Source organism: Ammospiza nelsoni, chromosome 8 (assembly GCF_027579445.1).
Source record: "Ammospiza nelsoni isolate bAmmNel1 chromosome 8, bAmmNel1.pri, whole genome shotgun sequence".
Classification (NCBI taxonomy): domain Eukaryota; kingdom Metazoa; phylum Chordata; class Aves; order Passeriformes; family Passerellidae; genus Ammospiza; species Ammospiza nelsoni.
In genome coordinates, this window is record NC_080640.1 from 169,378 (window position 1) to 189,933 (window position 20,556).

Genomic DNA, 20,556 nt, shown 5'->3' on the forward strand with positions numbered 1-20,556 from the left:
CGGCGCTCTCCCCGGCGCTCTCCCCGGCGCTCTCCCCGGCGCTCTCCCCGGCGCTCTCCCCGGCGCTCTCCCCGGCGCTCTCCCCGGCGCTCTCCCCGGCGCTCTCCCCGGCGCTCTCGGACCCCGCGGGCTCCGCGGGCCCGCCGAGCAGCACGCGCAGGCAGCCCGGCCACGCACGGGCGCGCTCCCGCCGCCGCGGCCCCGCTGACCCACCGCAGCCAATCCCCGCCCGGAGCGGCCTCGGCCGCAGCCAATCCGCGGCCGCGGCCGCAGCCACGTCGCGTCACCGAGCGCCGCCCCGCCGTAGCCGCCCGCGCTCCTTCCCCCCGGCGCCGGCGGTAGATGATGTAACTCCACTCCACGTTGCAGCACAAAATCCTGGCCTTTGTAAGTTACAGCATTAACAACTGTTAAGTCTAGCCCCAGACTAGTTCAGACAGCCCCACCCAAAGCACAAGCTGCTGAGCCATCTCCCACAGCGGCCTCCCTTAACCTGGATTCTCCTTGCTCTCACATGTTTGCCGTCTGGTGCACAGCAGATGAAAGGGATCTGCAGCCAATCTTCTGAGACTGGCTTTAGCTCCTTAAACCGTTTACATCCTTTCTTTTCTCCACTGCAGCCCAAAGCTCTTCACAAGTGCAAGAGTGCTGGCTTTGCTCTCCACTTACTTCCCATGTCTCATTTGAAGTCACTTGTAAATTAAGGGAATTGGGGTAATTTAGAACCATTGAATATCCTGAGCACTGAAGGGCTCACAGAGATCATCAAAGTCCAGCTCCTGGCCCTGCACAGGACAGCTGCAATCATCACACCACATGCCTGAGACTAGTCCAAATGCTTCTTGAGCTCTGTCAGCGTTGGGCCCATGACCAGGGCCTGACCGCCTCTAGGGGATGAACCTTTTCCTGATGTCCAGCCTAAATGTCCCTTGACACAGCTCCAGTGGTTTCCTCAGGTCCTGTCACTGGCCGCAGAGAGCAGTGGTCATTGTCTTGTCCCTCCACTGCCCCTTGGGAGGAAGCTGCCGAGTGCCATGATGTCTCCCCTCAGACTCCTCCAGATTGAGCAAGCTAAGAGCCCTCAACAGCTCCTCCTATGGCTTTCCCTGGAGACCTGTCACCATCTTTGCAGTCCTCTTTTGGACACGTCCCTAACTGCAGTTGCATCCCTTGGATGCAACCAATCCGCAACCGTGGTGGCCCTAATACAACCCTAAGCATCACACCTACACAGCTAGGAAAAGCACTGCCAGCTGCCACGGGCACTGCCTGGTGCTTTAGATCCCTCCAGGGATGGCGAGTCTATCACTGCTGTGAGCAACGGTCGGCAGTGCCTGATCACCCTTTCTGTGAAGACATTTTTCCTAATATCCAACCTAAACCTCCCTTGGCACTTCTTGAGGCCATTTCCTCTCATCCTGTCACTGGTTCCAGGGGAACAGAGCCAGACTCCCACCTGGCTGCATCCTCCTGTCAGGGAGGATGGCACAGAGCAAGGTTTCCCCCGGGCCTTCTTTTTCTGCAGGCTGACCGTCCTCAGCTACCTCAGCTTCTCCTCATGAGACTTGTGCTTCAAACCCTTCCCTTGCTCCATTCCCTTCTCTGGACACACTCTAGTCCCTCACTGTCCTTCTTACAGTGGAGAGCCCCAAAACTGACTTCAGGATTAAAGGTGCAGGCCTCACCAGTGCCCAGTGAAGGGCAGTGGTCACTGCCCTGGGCATGTGGCCACACCTTGGCTGATGCAAGCCAGATGTCATTGGTGTTCTTTGTCCTGCGGGCTCATATTCAGCCAGTCGACCAGCACACCCTGCCCTTTCTTGTCATTCTTCCCCCGGCCTTGAGAAGTCCATGGGCCTGCTGTCTGTCACCCACGGGCGGGACCAGCACTTCACCTTGTGGGCCCTCGTACCACGGCCCATCAATCCAGCCTGTCCAGATCCTTCTGGAGAGCCTTCCTGCACAACAGCAGACAAGCGTTCCTGCCCAACTCGGTGTCATCTTCAAGCACTCAGCACTGCAATGGGTAGAAAGCACAAATCTACAGCTTCTCATCTTCAAAGACACGACCAAATCCACAGTAATGCCCCAGTTTAACTCGGACACTAGTTATACTGTTTCCTGTCCTCACCTATGTTATAGTACCACTGCTATATTCCTATTACAATTCAAATAAATTCCAACAGTATAAATTCCCATATTGTTGCACAGGAGTTGTTCTGTGGGCCATTTCTGTTAATTTGAGGGGCTGTTTATTTTTTAGTTTTGTTTTGTTTTCTTAAATTGTAAATATCACCTTCTGGGATCAAGTAACAATCTTAAATGAAGGTCTCAAAATTGCAGAGAAAATTTCACAAAGAATGTAGAATATTCAAGTGGTGGGAAGTGGAGTTCAAGACATTTGGAAAAACTTCAGTGTCTCAAGAATTAACAGAAAATCAAATTCACAATTATCTGACATTAACATATCACTCTCTCCAAACAAGGGAAATTAAACAACTCCCCCAGCTCCTGCTAAAAAGAAGAAAAAATATCAAAACCATAAGATCCTCCCCATCCTTCTCCCCCCAAAAACCCCAAGCAAACAAAAAAACCATACCTCAAAAATAAGGTCTTCATAAGGTCTTTGTCAGAAGACTATTTGGAGATCTTTACTTTTCCCGAAATGGAATTTGGTTTAATCATCATAATGCATGTAAGCCCTGCTCTCCCCTCTTCCCCACTCCAATTATTAGCAATTGCAGAGTAAATCAAATGACAACACCAGAATGTTGGTCACTCACAAAAAATTAGAATGGTAACCAAAGGTATATCACAACAGTAGACTTATTTTTTCTTGTATTAAGACAAGCCTTTTTTCTATATTAAGTCAAGCCTTTCAGGACTTTGCTGATCCTTGTAGGTCCCTTCCAACACAGAATATTCTGTGATTCATTTCAAAAAGCTAAAAAAAAATGGAAATGCTCTCATTTTAAGCTCACCTGGCCAATTTTTAGCATGTGCAACTTCTATAAAATGTGCTTCCAAATAAAAAGCAACAGGTTCCACATAACCATTGCAGATACTGAAGAGCTGCTTTTTCAAATATTTGAATAGATATTGAATTGGTAAGAGAAAATGCATACAAAATAAATCAGTACTTTCATTTGCCACACGAAACCAGCAGTTTTTATTGAAGGACCCTTTTTAGTGGCAGGGAATCCTAAATTTCCTATGTGGTCAGCAGTTACTTACCTTAGTGTACTTTGCAAGCATACTAAGAAGTGAGCAATGTAAAACTGCAGTTTCAGACAGTTAAAGGTAGTGAACCTTCAGTAATCCCAAAGAGAGCTCCATATTCAAGAAAAAGCATGGAACTAACCTAATGGTAATACCATATGTGTAGGCACACATGCTTCAGTCCACCTGCCTGCATCCCAGACATAATTGCAAGAAACATGAGTACATCTCTGTGCAAATATTTTATTCCCCAGCTAATTAAAGACAAAAAAAAGAAGAAAAAATCATAGAGTATCTGCTTTAATCAAACTTTCTAAGTGAGGAACATAAGGATAGGTTAATTTAATCAAGCATGATTAAACCACTAATAAACCTCAAGATAGGATTAATTAGCATCTTTCAAGCATTTCCTTCTTCCTAACATCTTTTTACTCTTGCCTCAATTAAATCTTGCGACTTTCTTCTGTCACCTGTTTTGAGCACTGAGGAGTAAAACATCAGGTTGCACCAGCTGTTAAGATAAAGATGATACAACTAGCATCCCATTCTGCTCCAGTTTCCCTACATCCATCAAATGAAGGTTGTACAATTGCCAGACATAGCATAAGTAAACAAATAAAATAAAACAAACTCATAGATAGAACAGCAGTCTTTCAGATGCCCAGATAAAGTACACGCATAGGACAAGAAAGCAATCAAAACTAGTACAATACTCTCCAAGTTTCCAGCTTTGTGGAGACTGGGGTTATTCACCTTCATATGACTGATGATTTTACAGACTTGCAGTGCAACTACCTCCTCATTCCTCCATCTGCTGTCATGCTCCAGTTGTCCCTGAACAACCACTTTTGCCACCTTCTGATCAAAGCTGCAATTCCTGTCCTGCCACCTTCTGATCAAAGCTGCAAAGCTGTCCCCAAGCAAGACACCTTGATCATGGTCATACTCTGGTCAGAGACTAACTGACCCACCCATCTATACAAGTCAATATTAGCACCAGAAAGAGAGAAGCACAGCAATTCCTTAGACTACACTGCCATTAAGACATCAGCATAGGATGCTCTTGCTTTCCTCATATCAAGGCTATTGCATATATATGTAATGATCTCCACTGCTCTTCCTCCACCTCTTTGATTAGTGCAAACACAGTGCCACATGCCAGCCAAGGGAGAGTCCGGAACGGCAGTAGAGAACAGAGCACTCAAATTTGGATGAAGGATTAATATACTGGCATAATACGGTCTTTTATTCTGCATTTCATACCTTAAGTGATAATTTCTATTATTCTATTTACTTTTTTCTTTTCCACTACATCTTGAACTGACTTTTCAGAGTATCATGCACAGTGACTCTCAGATGTTTTCTTCCCCAGATGCTGCAGAAATCCATAAAATACCATTGATTTTGTATTCCTAGTAAAACAACGTGCAATAAAAACAGCTGAACAATTACTGAAGCTAAGCTTGAAAGATGCTTACTTTGCTATTGAACACAATTTTTATGACAATCATGACAAAACAGTAGCTTAAGAGCAAGGAAATACAGCAAAAAAATAAACCAGCAAAGCAGTTTACACAACCAAAAATATGGACTGACACAAATATGGAACAGGCGATACTGTTTCCAAAGTGAATAAACAAAAATAGTTTACTACAGAGAAGAAAAGAAGAAAAGTTTATTTTAACCCTTTGTAAATTTCTTCTCAGTATCCTCAAGAGCAAATCTGGGAAGAAGTAAACAGTCGAAGTATCCATCAGTTTTAGGGTACAGCATCGGCATAGGCATAAGCAGGGGGAAAATTTTTATAAGCATATGGAAATATTTGAGTTACTTTTCATTAAAAAATTAAAACTCTTGACTTCATAATATGGACACAATCGTCAAATAATTCTAGTAAACCATTTAAACTTTGCTTAAGTCTCCATTATCTAGAGTTTGATTACTCTTTCCAGAGAGCTATCAGGTTTCTTAAAAAAACCTCTAATCTGATCCTGTTCTGTGTACTGTGAAGAAACAGTATGTGAAGAACACAGGCTTATCGCAAAGTTGGGTCAAAACCTAGGGAGTGACTGTTAGCTGCCATGCAAGCGTCGCGGGGGGTTAAATACTTTCTTTGGGCATGGAGGAATCTTTTAAGTAGGCACAAGAAGATTTCTTTTCTGGCAAGGAAAAAGAAACCTCTAGAGGAGCAACAGATGTGCTCTCACAGATCTCCGGATGGATGAGGCCCGCGCAGCTCTTACCAATTCGTCGGGTGCTCGCTGGGGATCAAACTGCAATTCCACACTGCCGGTAACTCCCCGCAGCAGTGACGCTCTGAGACCGCCGAGAAAAAGCGACCCCGAATCTGGAGAGCCTGCGGGCTCCGGAGATCGGCGGTGTGCGGCGCACCCCGGCAGTTCTCAGGCTGAGCTCACTTCTTTCCGCCAGAGCCCTCAACCTTCTGTCACGGGCCACGCAGGAGCCGCTCCCGGTTCCCCACGCGGCAGGGAGCGCCAGCACGGACGGACGGCGGCCGCCCCCAGCACGGCCCGGCCCTCCGCCAAGGCTCCCGGGGCGTGCCCCGCCCGGCGGGCCAGAGCCGAGCCGCGGCCCCGCGCCCTTCTCCGCTGCGGGCACCACCGAGGCCGCTGCGGCCAGCCCAGCCCGGCGCTGCCCAGCCCGGCCCGGCCCGGCCCCACTCACCCGCACGGCTCCGCACGGCGCGGCCCGGCTCCCCGCTGCCTCCCGCCGCTTCCGGCCCCACCCGCCCCGCCCCGGCTTCGAATATTGCTCCTGCTTTCAAATTTAAAATTACGTCTTCTAAAGAAACGAGGGGTATGTTTGGAAAGGACTTGAAAAATTACCCAGAAAAGATCGTCTCCACTCGGACAGTGCAAAAACAGACTTACTGCCTCAAAAAAGGGAGATGTTGGAAAGATGGCTCTGGCTAGAATGCAAGCAGCAGAAAAAGAGTTTTGTCTCAGCCCTTTGACATGGTGTACAAACACTCCATTCCTGTACATCTGACATATGAGTCTGCCTTGTGTGTGGTAATGTCATAACGTTGCCTGATACTGAATTGCAACACAGGCTATTTCAGATCAGGCAGGGGGGAAAAACACAGCATGATAAAGTAGACACGAAAATGCATTGCCATAGGAAACTGCAGATTCTAAACCCACAAGCACTGCTGTCATGTGGCTAGAATTTGAATATGCTTTAAGGCAGAATATGGACAAGGCTCTTTCCAGCTCTTATTTCTTGCTATGACAAAATGTGAAAGGAGACAAGCATGAGCTAAAAATTAGGACGTTGGAGGTCAGATACTTACAGTATAAAAGGTGATGTATACTCACAGCATTTCACGTATTTGCAGCCCACAGATTTCCTGTGTGATGGTAGATGGCAGTCTAGATAATCAGACCACCTTTAACAGCAAAACCAATAAATTTATTTCCTAGTCCCAGAGAGTGAACCAGAGGTAAGGTATTGCAGCAAGCTTCAGTCTCAATACGTCTACAAATTTTCCTAAAATATTCAAAGTTTTAGCTTCAGAACTATTCACAAGTCTCTCTGATGTGCTACTAGAATTTCAGTAGTTACCATTTTCAGTTCAGTTCCTATCTGGAACAAGAGAATGTTTGTTATCTAGGAAAAAGTCTATTCAGGCCCATTTTTTCCAGGGAGAAGAAAAATATTAGGAAGATGTTTTGACAAACCACTAAAATTCAACTGTATTTCAGAGCATTCACAATTGCTTTGTTCTGTGCAACAGTGTTGCTAATGTAAAAAGTGATTAAACCATGAAAATTTCAATTGAATATCTGTATTTGAAAAGACACAAAAAAAGCAAGATTCAAAAAATCTCACAGAGTTGCGGTTGTCATCATCTAACAAGGACAGGTTAGGGATGACTGGCACACATGCTTACTCATAAAATAGAATTCAGGCCACCTGGGCAAGCTCCTGTATTTTAAATGTTTGATTAGTTTCACATAGAAAAATCAAATGCTTCTCCAACAGGAAAGCAGCTCCAAAATCAGATGCTTCTCCAACTGAAAGGAGCTCCAAAATGCTTTGATTGAACTTTGCTTCTCTCTCCATGCTCCCTGGTTTAGAGAGCATTCTTGGTTTCTGGGAACACGGAATAATATTTTTAACATTCTCTTCCTAGTCCCTCATTAAAGCAATGTTCCTGGATCTCTACATTTCTCAAGTGTGTCACTGCAATGATGTTCACACATAGTTCACATACAAACAACAGAAACATGAGAGGACAAGCAGCCCACATGGCTTAATCCAAGAACAGAAGGCACACAGGTAACACAGAAATGGTATAAAAACCTGATGACAAAAGTCCATCGTCTGGGTCATATCCTGAATATATCAATTCACTCATCACACTTTAAATACAGACTCCATCTATTTCAAAAGCAGAAAATACTAGACATTATTAGAATCAACAATAAATACCCAGACAGATCACCTCTGTAAGTTCTTTCTACATTCAGGGCTACCTTGAATGGAAAAAAGATGTCAAATGGGAGTTTCCAGTGCATTTGGGGCTGGCCTCGCGGAGCTTCTGGCCAATCCGTCATGTCAGTGAAGGTAACAATAGTTGTCAAAGGTACCATGCTCATGTCTAGAAACTGCAGCAAGAAGGGAAGCAAAAGGAGTTTAGCAGTCTTAATACAACAGGCATACCCCTTCCCAATTTTTTAATGGGGAACACACTGTAGACGACTGGCAAGCATGATGTCTTTGGGATGGTAAGAGTTCAGTGTCCTAGGAGTAAGACCTCTTTCCCAAAATTGATACTTAGCAGGTAAATTGAGGATGTAGTAAAGATCAGTAGCTACTGTGTATCATATGCTAGAGATCTCCAAAATGGCAGCAGTGACTTAAGCTCGGCTACAGTAAGCCTTCTACTCAGAGGAAAGACATACCAAATGGTTAGTAATAAGAACAGATACAAGCTAGCTTTATTTTTTATAAATGATCAGCTGGCTCCTTGGGCAAGTGCTTGCTACCAGAAAGAACTGCCACAAGATGCAATCCTATCAATAAATGTCAGTAAACTAAAGCAGGGACCCAATACAATATAAATTTATTGCTCACATGACAGATCAGTGAAGATCACACAGGGGACTGAACCTCTAAGGCCTCAGTTCTTTTCTGTTTTAATGGAATGCAGCAAGAAAACTAATACACTAGCTCTTTGAACTGCATGGAGTTTCATGGCTACCTTGGGCTGCTTTAAGACCATGCTGCTGCCAAAAGAGCAACCTCACTCTCTGCCCCACTTCCTAGCTCTGCATGCTAACACTGAGAGGGCATTTACTGGCAGCACACTTTCTGTGCTTGCACTGGTTTATGCCAACCTGTGAAATTACCACCTCAATCACTTCCCTGAGAAGAATTTCAAAGATTGCCTTCAGAGAAAAATTCTGTATGTAGGAAGCACTCAAAAAATTTGCAAGATAGAGTTCATGGCTCTTAAGAAAAAAATACTGCGACTCCTATTGGGGAATTTTGTGGCATCCTCAAGGTGAATTAAAAAATAAGTATGTGCCTAAATTAAAAAAAAAAAAAAAAACAAAACAACCACACAAGATGAACAATGCATTGAGTACAGTCTTGGTTCTACAGGAGTGTGAAAAGAGGCATCATGAGCAGATTCCTTGTGCACCTTTGCATCTGCAGCACCAGTTGTGAGAGCATCAGCACACGGCCCTTCAGCCTGCCATGGGTGCACTCCCCAGGCCTGCTCTGCTGCCCAAAGCTGGCCCCTGAGCAGTTCCCATTCTAGAACAGCTACAAGAAAATGCTGAGGCTATTTCTTCTGTCATCACCTGGAAACTTCACTCACTTGCAAAGTGTCCTAATGTTCCTCCTTCCAGCCAGTTTACCACCTTCTTGCCCTCCATGCCAGATCAGTCCTTGATCACAATTCACCACTGCTGAGCAGTTACAAATAGAATTTTCCAAACAATTCTGATACAAGTTCTCCTATCAATGAGTAAACACACTCAAAAATAGGCCAAGTTGCCCTAGTCAACAAGAAGCCTCAAGATGATCGATTTAAGTGTCTGGACCTTGAAAAACTGCCTTAAAATCAGAGAGATGAGTGCAGGGAAAAAAACTCCATACATAATCCCTCCTAAACAGCTGGGAGAAGGCAACCATTAGCAACTTCCAGCATGCTCTTGTAGAACTCCACATCATTTTAAAACGTCCTGTATTTTCATCAAGCCCAAATATAACTGTGATCAGATATTGTGTATGGGTGTTGAAATCAGGATGTCTTTCCTGGATTCTCTGTTTTCTGGTCAGTTACTTAGGGAACCTTCCAGTGACACAGTGCTGTATAAGTAAAAAAGGTTTCTCTAAAGAATATCAAAGGAACTAAAGCGTAGTTCTCAGATAGAGAATCTGTAGGCTAAAGCTGGGAAGTGACATAATTTGAAAGTAATGTGCAGTCTAGTATGCTTGCAAATAGTTGGACTTCATAACTGCTGACTATAGAGCAAGTTGGTCCTTTCCTAAAATGTCTTTACTAATGATCCTAATTTGTGGATTTGTGATGTCATTGATGAAGTCAGTACTGATTTTAATGACATGGGGTTTTTGCTATCAGAAACTTGCTTTCTTATAGTTAGCCTTGCAATATACCTTAAGGGTCTAAAGTAATTAGCATCAGTTGCTCAAGCATATCAAATCTGAATCTCATTCTTCTTGATTAGCTAATCCTGAGGGCTTTGCACCCTACACTTTTACTAGGAATGCAAATCTTCCTCAGACAGAAGATTTTTAAATTAATTTTATTAGTAATTTATTTATTAATGAAGCCATGTAACAGGTGATTTTAAAAATATTTTCATGGGGTGGGAGTATCACTTTGCCTCAGGGCAATATGAGTTTTACATGGTTAACATCTTCCTATCCTCTTCTCTTCTCTTCATGTATTTTGCAAGAAGGGAGAACAAAAGGGTACCATGAGATGCATTCAAACAAGTGTGTAAAATCTCATTTAGACTGAGTCTGAAGTTCAAAGAGTGTTAACACATCAGACAGATACCTTCCACATAGTCATGAAGATGCCTGGGTGGATGCCAGCTGCTTCCCCTAAGCCCTTACAGAGAAGTGTAAACCTTGAAATATTTCTGCTGTCCAAAAGATTATGTGATATCAAAAACAAAAAAAAAAAATCACAATGGGATCCACTGACACATGCTTGAAAAAGACTGCTGATTGTCCTCTGTGGTCATGTTAGCTGACATCACAAAATCACAGAATGGTCAGGGCTGGAAGGGACCTTTAAAGGCCACCTAGTTCAAGCCTTCTATGATGAGCAAGGATGCCTTCAACTAGATCAGGTAGTTCAGAACTCCATCCAACCTGGCCTCAAATACCCTCTTTCTGGCCTACTGCCTTCCTCCCCAGTTCTCCAAATATGCTGCCACCAGCATTAGTCACTTCCTCAGCTACCTGATAGTGATTTCAGAAGCTCTGGAGGAACAGAAATCTTCTGCACAGATTATCAGCATTGAGTCTCTGTGGAGTCTCTGAAATATTACTAAACTCAAATCCCATATTAAGGCTTTAAGAGACAACTAAATATTAAACATGCAGTTACTGGATGTTTGTAAGTACAACTTTATACCAACCATAACTGTAAGTTTAAAAATTGAGTCCTAAGTGGCAGAAAGTAGTTCAGGGTTGAAAAGAAGGTATCTTTTCCAGTTACACAACTGAGTGAGGACAGTACTGAAAAAACCACAAAACAACCTTCCTCTGTAGAAGGCTACCATTGCAGCCCGACAACTGCTAAAATTCAATAAATCTCAACTTACTTAGTTTCAAGACCATTTGATTCCTTGGTTCTTAAAAAAATTGTAAACCCCCTTTAATTACCTCTGTGTGTGAGGGAGGGTTTTTGATTCCATACCTTGAGGGGCTGACAGTGGTAAAAGTGCCGTGTACCCACTACTTGAGCTTGTGGGTTGGACAAGAGGCCCACTTTAGTCCACAATATCTGTATCTCCAGAGTCACAGGAACCATACAACAGGAAGTGCAATTCACAGCCTGAAAATAAAATACACGCTAATTATTGCATGACTTGTGAGGGTTCCTCAGGGTGAGAGAGATAGACAAGAATCTTGGTCTCATGATCAGAACGCTGGATTTATTAATTTATGATATATAATACATTAAGACTATACTAAAAGATTCCTATTCTATTCTTAGCATAGAAGCTTCTGCAACTTCTGCCTCTATTCCTTTTAGTATAGTAAAGCTCTCTGAGAATCTGTCCCCGAGCTTGGTCCTGTGATTGGCCCTTAATTGTAAACATGGAACATGAGCCAATCACAGGTGCACCTGCTACATTCAACAGCAGCTGATAACAATTGTTTACATTTTTCTTCTGGTGCCTCAGCTTCCCAGAAGAGGAAAATTCCTAAAAGAAATTTTTATGAAAAGATGTCTGTGAGAGCTAATCAATTTAATATAGTATTTTAAAAGCGATAAAGGACCATTATGGCCAAAGTCTAATATTTTGGATAATACAGGTCACAGAACCTGAAACAATCACTTCAGTACTATCTCTGTAACTTCTGGTCATGTCAACCACCCATTTTGGAGCTACATACATCTCACTGTCATCTCAGTTCCAATTAGAATTAATCTCAGCTTTACCTCTTGGACTTCATATTCCACTTTGCTATTCCCCCACACATTAACAATTATTACAATGCAATTGGCTCACAAACTTTAACCTTATTAGGAAATATAATAGGATATAAATGTCCCTACAAAAATATTCCCTATTCTGGAAAAGCAGAAAGGATCATAATAACAATTAATACGAAGTAGCCAGCTACTATCAGTTCCAAAAGGCTGTCAGAAAATTATATAACACTGGATTCAGTATTTAACTCTTTTTGCCCATTTAAATAGCAGGACCAGGATTCAAGAGATAGGAAATCTGTCAGGGTTTGTTGGGTTTGAGGGTTTTTTTTTTGCTAAGTACTGTAATAATATAAACATGAACCATAATGATGCTTTCACATATTAAGATCCCTGTTTCATTATACAAAAAAAGTGCAGATACCCCCACCTCCCTGAGGCAATACAAAGATATGAAAGGAAAAATATTTACAGTCGGTCTGTCTGCATTCATATTACCTCCACACTGCAGTTCTCAATTAGAATGGTCATCCACTCTTCTGCCTGGGTTGAATGAGCACTGCCAGTTACAGCAAAGTCTTCCGTTCTGTTCATCCCCTGAAAAGCCTCGTGTAACTTCTGCTGTATGTAACTACAGTTACTGTCTTCCAGTATTGGGGATAGGCTGGAAATGAGAAAAGAACACCTTTAAGAAAGTGATTTCCAGGACAAGAAAAAAAAATCCAAACCACTGTCAACATCCTTTCTTTGCAAGAAGTATTTCTTCTGCTCTTATAATGAGTCAACAAGTATTGGTATTAAACAGATGCAGTTTCAATCCTTTCAGCAACAAGAAAGGAGAAAAATACGGCAGGGATAATGATAAGAAAAACTGACAGCTCTTCAGCCATCTTATCACATCAGTGGTCCTACACTTGCCATGTCAAAGGAACAATCTAAATCATCAAAACAACCACTTTTTAAGATTCACTCCTCAACTCTACTCTTGCCCAAGACATATTGCCAGACTAGAGCCTCAAAGTGTCCCAGAAGACCATCACAATGTTCAGATTATTCTAGCAGTCCACCATCTTTACTATATTCATGTTCTCTTAGGAGTTTGTGAAAGATCTGTAGAGACACATTGGTGACCTCAGGGAAGGACCTAGGCTCCACAGAAGTACATGAGAGACTACAGAAAAACATTCTGAGTCCACAACTTCCAACTGTTGGAAAGGATGACTGCAGAGTGTGTTACCTGATTTTGCAGCCTGTTCTCATATTCCTTCCAAACTGTACTGTGTGCCTGAGGAATTGTGAACAACTTCCATCACTTTCACTCCTTAATATGCTCATCTGACAGACTGCACATCAAGAAACCAAACAAAAGTACAAACAGACAGCATACAACACTCATCTCATTTAACAATCCACTCACCCCATATTCCTCCTTTTCCCTCTTAGGGCACTATAAAAGTTCAGACAGTGCAGTAACAGAAATCAAAAAAAACCCAGTGATAAACAAAAACTCATAGCAGAAAAAGGATACATGTTGCTTGGCACCACTGTTTGCAATCAACAGTGGTGCTCCACTGATATAGCCAGGGTTTCCGCTTCTAGGCAACATATGAGAGAAAGTCCTGGTCTACAAAGCGACAAAGAGAAGAAATAGAGGAAAAAATTAGCATCAATGACATCCATTCATCCCAAAGATCAAATCTGCATTCTCAAAAATGTAAATGTAAGCTGTTTTTTGAATGACAGATCATTATACACTACTTAAACTATTTGTTTCCAAGGACTCTTTCTTACCTGGCCAATTTCATTTGCAGTCCAGGAGGTAAAAAACTAAATGTCAGTATCCTGAAACGTGGATAATACCAGGAGAGCTCTCAATACAATGAATTGCTATTGCTCAACATTTGTCTCTGAGGAAGTGAACAGATCAGTCAGGGCAATTCTACAGAAGAACTGCAGAACAAACTCTGCCTTGACCCTGATTCTTAGTGGACCATTCTACTTCTAAATGTTTGTATGGCAGTCTGGGCATAACTTCAACAAAGTTGCATTGCACACTTACCGACCCCTGAGGTCATCACTTATTCAATTTTACATTGAATTACATAAATCATGGGACATGATTTATGTGAACTTAACACACATTAGTATTTCCCAGATTTCTACCCCCTTCAAAGTAACTTTCTTTCCTGCTACACAGGCAAAAGTGTTAAGTACCTGGAATAAATTTAGTAACTTCTTTCACAAACACTAAACACATCACATACAACCTTAGCTTCAACCCTTTCCCTCACAAGGCCATGCTGATGACTTATCTTCCATTTTACCTCAACAAACAAACAAATAAGAACAAAAAATACCCCCCTCCAAAAATACCAAACCCAAATCCCCCAACAAAACAAACAAAAAACCAAAACAATACTTCCAAAACAAACAAACAAAAAACCCAAACAAAATAAAAGTGCCAAAAAGCCTAAAACCAAATCAACCAAACAAAAAAAAACCAAAATCCCACCCTCAAAAAACTACCAAAAACCCCCAAACAAATAGAAAACACCTAAAACCAACCACCAAACCAAACCAAGAGCAAAAATCATCATATAAAAATACTCAGCTCCTTGAAATTTTTGCAATGAAAGACTGCATGCTTGTGTTGAGGCTGGACCTTTCCACTAGCATGCTTTATTTGAGACCAGAAATGCCTCCCCTCTTCAATCATCTGTATCCCAGGGCTCTGTTACTACTATATCACAGTGAAACTGCTCTAACTTCTCCAGGTATCTTCTGTACAAAAATTAATCACAAGCTAGACTACAAACTTGGTAAAATTCCAAGGAGGATGGGGATACTAACCCAGAAGTGCATGGTGAAGTGCTGCTGCAGAGAGGATCTGGAGTTCACAGAGATGTTGTTGACTTTGAACTGGACTGAAACACTCTGAATCCCACTTGTGCCACTATATTCTATCTCATAGATCACCTGAAAATCCAATTTAGAGAATAACAGGGGACAGGGTAAGGTAATAGGGCAATGGCTTTAAGCTTGTGGTAAGCTGCTTGAAAAGGAAAGAAGATGCACATACCTCAGAAACAACATTCATGCATGTATTGTCTTTCATGTGGGGAGCTCCAGGTGGTGAGACTGCAGTGACATTTACCTGGAGAAAGTAAGTATATTAACAATCAGTAACTGTTTAAAAGGAGAGTGCTCTTTTTACTCTTCTTCACTGCTTTTCCATCCAAGTCAGATTTACCTCCTTGCTGTGATCTGGGGGGCACATCACACTGCTCCAAATCCCCAATCTTTTTCCAGGAAAATAAGCTGCCTCCATGCCGTTAGTCCTATCTATGCCCATTCATTCAAAAATACACCCTTATTAGGTCCTTTTTTTCTATAATGTCTTAGTTTTGTCAAGAAAAATCTTGTCTTGGACATAGCACATTCCCACTTTCCCTTCAGAACCAGAAATGAGACTGACCTTCATGGATGGCATAACAGTGTCATTAATTGGGACCTGGGGAAAATAAGCAAACCGTTTTACAATTCCAGTAAAAAGTGAAGTAAATTGCTGTGTTTGTGACTAAAGCCATAAAATCACTACAAAAGAACCTGAATAGTTATTGACAAAATTACTTTGTTTATTCCAGATGTGAAAACGTCATCATTTTGCAATTTATAAATCACAGACATAGTTCACAGAAGGCATTTTAAAATACCAAAAGACAAATTTAAGCTTGGCCTAGTTAATGTCCTGCAGAATGCAAGTACTTTTAAGTGCCACATCACTGATCCATTCCTGAAACTCCATCTTCTGCAATCAAGTACTTCAGTGTCCAGTTAAGGAAAAACTGTACTTTGGCAACAGCGACAAAGAAAGTCCTGAAAACATTAATTAAATCTGATCAATAGACTATTCTCTACTAGCTAAGTAGATTTAGATTTCCAGTAGAAGGGTATACTGAGTCATCAGCCTTAATATGTACTCCTATTTACAATGTTGTTTCCTCTTGGAAAAAAAGAAAAACTCTACAAGCTGAGGGGAGACATTTTCATGTAAGCTTTCAGTAAAACGAGTGGGATGAACCCAGACCAGTAAACTGGTTACTTTGAATTTATTGTCAGGATAAATAGTAGAGAAATTGATATGGACATAAATAGAGCTAATATTAATAAGGGGGCATCAGTATGATTTTAGAGATCGCACTTTATGTAAAAAAAATCACCCTAATTCTTTACTGAGAACATGTACTGCTTGGTTGATCAAGCTGATGGAACAGACAAGATATACTTTGATAAACAATCTGTTTAAAATGCGAGAGAATTTTAGATAGGCCATTAGAACTATGAAGTATCAATGAAGTACCTGTTAAATACATTAAGAATTTGCTAATAATGGAAGTTTATTGGAAAGTAGTTTGAATTGAAGGATTACCACCAGTCATGACATTTTTAACAGGTTTCCTGTTGTAGCACAGCATCCCTGATGAGGTGATAATTAGCATTGACTCTATGATTCTAGAAGGCTGATCAATCACTTTATTATACCACACTTATTAAGAAACTCATTGTCCTTACTGATGGTCCAATACCGTTTTTCTTAACTGGTCCTTGAATCCAAACACTATCACCATTGGCCAATTACAAAATCACCCTCTGGTAAACCAATCTCCATAACACATTCCACATGTTCACAACAACAGGTACAGCAAGTGAAGATAAGAATTGTTTATCATTATTTTCTCTGATCTTCTCACAGTCTTCCCTGGGACAATGCCTGGGAAAGTTGTGCCTGCTGCTCTCTGTGGCCAGAGAAGAAGGCCTCAGCTATTGGAAGATCAGGAATGACATACCAAGTGACCTTCAGTTTTACAGTTATCTGAAATCACAGTGGAAGGCAATGCAAAGTCAAACAACTAAGATTTTGAACAAAAGCAAAAAATTTGAAATGCACCTTTAGCACAGTGAAGTCACGGTAGTAGGAAGCAGCATCTAGGGCAGGGTCAGTCATGCAGCTCTTGCTCAAGTTGGCAAAAATCCGAGTACAGCTTGTGCTTTTACTGTCCAGGAAGCCTGGGTGAGTTAAGACATGACAACAGATAAAACAGAAGCAAACCACCCTAAGATATTCTTCCCCCTTTACTAACCAGCAGGATTCCCATCAACACAAAGTCCACTGGCTCCCATTTTTATTGGCTGTCTAAGCATGCTCAATACAGATGACGAATCAAAGTAGATGAGGATTGGATCACCAGCCTGAAAAGAGAATGTGGAGAAATCACAAAGTTACAGCAGAATACTAATGCCAAGGGCAAAAGACATATCTATACTTCTTTGTGCACACCTGGTTTTGTCTAAAAGGTTGTCCAACCTCTTAAATACAAGGCAACTGACCAGAAATACTTTATACACTAAGGTATGGAAGGTACTGAGAGATAAACAGTTCAACAATGTGCTCTGGTAGCCAGGAGGGCCATCTGTGTCCTGGGTGCATCTGGCTCAGCATCACCAGGTGCTACCACTCTGCTCTGCACCATGCTACGGCCTCACCTTGAGCCCTGAGGGCGCTTTTGGGTGCCACAACACATGCCATAAAGCTGTTGGAGAGCATTCAAAAGAGGGTTACAAAGATGGTGAAGGGTCTCCAGGGGAAACCATACAAGGAATCGCTAAAGTCACTTGGCTTGTTGAGCCTGGAGGAGACTGAGGGGAGATCTCATTGCTCTCTGCAGCTTCCTCCCAAGGAGCAGACACTGATTTCTGCTCTCTGTGACAAGGGACAGGACTCAAAGAAACTGCTGGAACTGTGTCAGGGGAGGCTCAGGCTGGGTATCAGGAAAAGGTTCTTCCCCAGAGGGTGGCTGGGCCCTGAACAGGCTCCTCAGGTAAGGGTCACAGTGCCAAGGCTGACAGAGCCCAAGAAGCGTTTGGACAACGCTCTCAGGCACAGGGTGGGATCGCTGGGCATCCTGTGCAGGGCCAGCAGTTGGACTTGATGGTCCTTGTGGGTCCCATCCAACTCAGGATATGCTATGATCCTGTGATAATATGGCTTCTAGGTACAAAATAAGAATCTTTCAATCTGTTCTCATTAGACAACATTACAGACAGGTTAGTAAAAGCATATGTGCAAATTGATTGCTTTTTATTTTCAACTCACGCGGTAAAAAGCAGAGAATGATGGCTGAACTTGTGATGGTGCTAAGAAAGAGTGCCTGCCATACTTCTCTAAGAACTCCGCAAAATCAGATTCTTTGACATCCTGCGGCTGTTGAAAATAGTTCAGCTTTGCTAGAGTTTGAAAAGAAAAACAAAATAAATCCACCAACATTAAGTTACTAGAGAAGATAAGAGTAAATACTGTGCCAATATTTTTAAAAGAAATAACTTTAGTAATTGTAAGCTACTTGGTGCCTTATATTAATTAATCCATAATAACACTTATAATAGGCTACTACGATCTACAAAACAGGATGATATCACGAATACAGTTCATAGGAAACAACTATTAATACACAAAGCAACTTTCCAAAAAGCATGAGACTCCTTAACAGCTATATTAATATGTGCTGTAATTTCCGTGAGGTGCCCATATTAGACACACGTGAAATCTGAATTACAAAATTAATCACCCATTTGTGAGTTCACAAAAAGCAATATTAAATGGATTCAAAATAGTTAAGTAAAACTCAAGATAAGTATGAATACACAATAGGCATCCTAAAAAAAACCCCAGACTTTCTATCGGTATCCTCTTATAATTTCTTTGCTCTTCCTTGTATGCAAAACACTCAGACAAAATCTGAAAAGAGCTGAAAGCAGGACAAGATAATAAAAAGCTAACCTTGTTTTGACCAGCTGTTGTACCTGTTAATCTCCTGAGCCCCTCCCAACATAAAATACTCAAAAATTTAGGTCAGAAGCAGATGGAACTGTGGGTCACAATTCCCAGACAACTCAAAAGAGAAAATGGTAAGTGCTCAAATGTGAGACCACAGCAATTGCACTGAACGCCAGGAACTGGACATTGAATCACTCAAATGAAGTACAATGTGGAAAGCAAAAAGAGAAAAGAATGTTAATGGCATATCCTACAGGATATATGATTACCAGTGAAAAAAAATCACCAGCACCAGAGAAGAAAGGCAGAGAAGAAAGGATGAAAATAAGTATATATAATAAAGAATCCAAGACACAATAAGAAAAACACTTTCTGAAAATTATAGTAGTGGGATACTTTAAACATCAACCCTTATCTGCTGCTCTATGTGTAGCCCACTAAGTACGGTACAGATACATAAGCAATTGATAAAGACTTATTTGTACTCAGCCAGAAACCCTACCCTTAGTAACAGTGCAATGATCTTTGTCTTTGGTGCTCAAGACCCTGATTCACTATGGTCTCTCCGAAACTGTAACAGTCAAAATAATTAGCCACAATTGCAACGTGCAGTTCAAAACAATATTCCCTAAGCAAAGGCAATCAAAATATGCGAAAAGAAAGATTGCTTACAGTCATCCAACTGCACACAGAACAGTGGATCTTGTCCATCAGGATCAGAAACGATGTCTGTAGAATAAGGGGTATTACTTCTGAAAATCAGTGACTTTTCCACACACACTTGACTCACAGACCTGTAAAGACAAGCCCCCCAACCCCACCTATAAAATGGACCATACTTGCATAATTTCATCTTTTACATTATATAACGAGAAGAACGCAACACAGTTTTATTTGATGAAAACAAAGTTTTCATCAGTTAAATGAGCTGTTTTACAATCTGCATTGATAATCAATTACAGAAAGCCTCTCTTGTCATTGCAGTAACTTTGTGGACACTCGGTTAGCATAATTAAAAATCACTCTGACACTTCCTGGGAAAAAAAGTGATTGAAAAGAAAATCAGTGCCCATATATTACAGCTCCTCTCGGTCCTCACCACAAGGCCAATCTACAAAGACAGATTTTACTGTCTAATAGCTGAAACAATCTTCCACACTGACAGCATCTTGCGGTCTGTACTTGTTTGACCATCTCCTCACAGCACTCTAAAGTACCTTTTACTTAAACCCAGACTTCCCAGTTCCCACCGCCAACTGTCTCACTGCGGAGTAACCAAGCCTCGCTTCATCTCGGCCACTGTGCTGTGGGCTCTGGGAAGCCTTTCCCAGTCCCCGGCCCAGCGCTAAGATGACCCTGGGCCCGGGGGCGCGGCAACACCACCGCGAAGCACAGGCGGCCAAGCCGCAGCTCCCGCCGGGAGCGCGGCCCGAGCCCGGTCTCCGGGCCCGCCCGGGCCCGCCCCGGCAGCGGCAGAAGCCCATGCCCTACCCACCTGCTGCCGCCGGAGCGCCGGGCCGCGCCCGCGGGGCTGAGGGCGGGCAGCGACGCCAGCAGCAGGAGCGGCAGCGGCGGCGCGCGGGACCCGCGCATGGCCGCGCACCGGCGCCAGACCCCGCGGAGCCACTGCGCCTGCGCGGCACGAAGAGGCGGGGCCGGGCGGGGCGGGGCGGGGCCGGGCGGGGCGGGGCGGGGCGGCGCTCCTGTGAAGTAGCGCGTTGGAAAGAGTCAATGCAGGTAATTCACGTTAATGCAGGTAACCGCCGCTATCTGTGGTGACAGCTACTGGCACTCATCTACTGTTAATGAATTCATGCTACGTCATAATGAC

At 42.6% G+C, this 20,556-nt stretch overlaps 3 protein-coding genes across 10 annotated transcripts in view; 1 reads left to right on the forward strand and 2 right to left on the reverse strand.

Annotated features, from left to right (window-relative positions):
- The window catches only part of ALDH18A1 (aldehyde dehydrogenase 18 family member A1), a 32,552-nt gene extending 26,733 nt beyond the window's left edge, over positions 1-5,819 (reverse strand). For 2 of the 6 annotated variants that reach the window (XM_059476674.1, XM_059476671.1), the window contains exon 1: positions 5,463-5,819. Coding sequence is in view for 3 of the 6 variants with exons in the window: in XM_059476667.1 (XP_059332650.1) it covers positions 1,686-1,760 (75 nt within the window). In the remaining 3 variants the exon portion in view is untranslated. Of the gene's footprint in view, positions 1-1,685; positions 1,869-1,895; positions 1,944-4,482; positions 5,303-5,462 lie in introns of those variants that run through there. The other 4 variants (XM_059476673.1, XM_059476668.1, XM_059476667.1 and 1 more) reach the window with 4 other exon arrangements.
- An 810-nt stretch (positions 5,820-6,629) lies between these two features.
- TCTN3 (tectonic family member 3) lies at positions 6,630-20,335 on the reverse strand. Of its 3 annotated transcripts, XM_059476896.1 has the most exons (14): positions 20,221-20,335; positions 19,398-19,519; positions 18,045-18,175; positions 17,032-17,140; positions 16,839-16,957; positions 15,366-15,401; positions 14,970-15,044; positions 14,741-14,866; positions 13,419-13,514; positions 13,128-13,225; positions 12,389-12,554; positions 11,150-11,287; positions 7,719-7,850; positions 6,630-7,623 (listed from the first exon to the last, which is right to left on the reverse strand). In XM_059476896.1, exons 1-14 carry the CDS (start codon positions 20,316-20,318, stop codon positions 7,600-7,602), a joined length of 1,470 nt encoding a protein of 489 aa, XP_059332879.1. In that variant the 5' UTR covers positions 20,319-20,335; the 3' UTR covers positions 6,630-7,599. The 3 variants fall into 3 exon arrangements, with proteins under 3 accessions (XP_059332879.1, XP_059332878.1, XP_059332880.1); XM_059476895.1 differs by having other exon boundaries at positions 6,630-7,850; XM_059476897.1 differs by having other exon boundaries at positions 6,630-7,850; positions 19,398-19,454; positions 20,221-20,306.
- CFAP46 (cilia and flagella associated protein 46) overlaps positions 20,317-20,556 on the forward strand; it is a 75,525-nt gene continuing 75,285 nt past the window's right edge. The window contains exon 1 of the mRNA XM_059477043.1: positions 20,317-20,374. Within this exon, the coding sequence (XP_059333026.1) occupies positions 20,317-20,374 (58 nt within the window). The remainder of the gene's footprint in view (positions 20,375-20,556) is intronic.

Coding starts and splice junctions, on each gene's coding strand:
- TCTN3 (XM_059476895.1), bottom strand. CDS start 20,318: ATGCGCGGGTCCCGCGCGCCGCCGCTGCCGCTCCTGCTGCTGGCGTCG. Junction 14,867..14,969: donor GCATGAATGTTGTTTCTGAG/GTATGTGCATCT, acceptor TTGGATTTTCAG/GTGATCTATGAGATAGAATA. Junction 11,288..12,388: donor TTGAGAACTGCAGTGTGGAG/GTAATATGAATG, acceptor TTTTATTTTCAG/GCTGTGAATTGCACTTCCTG.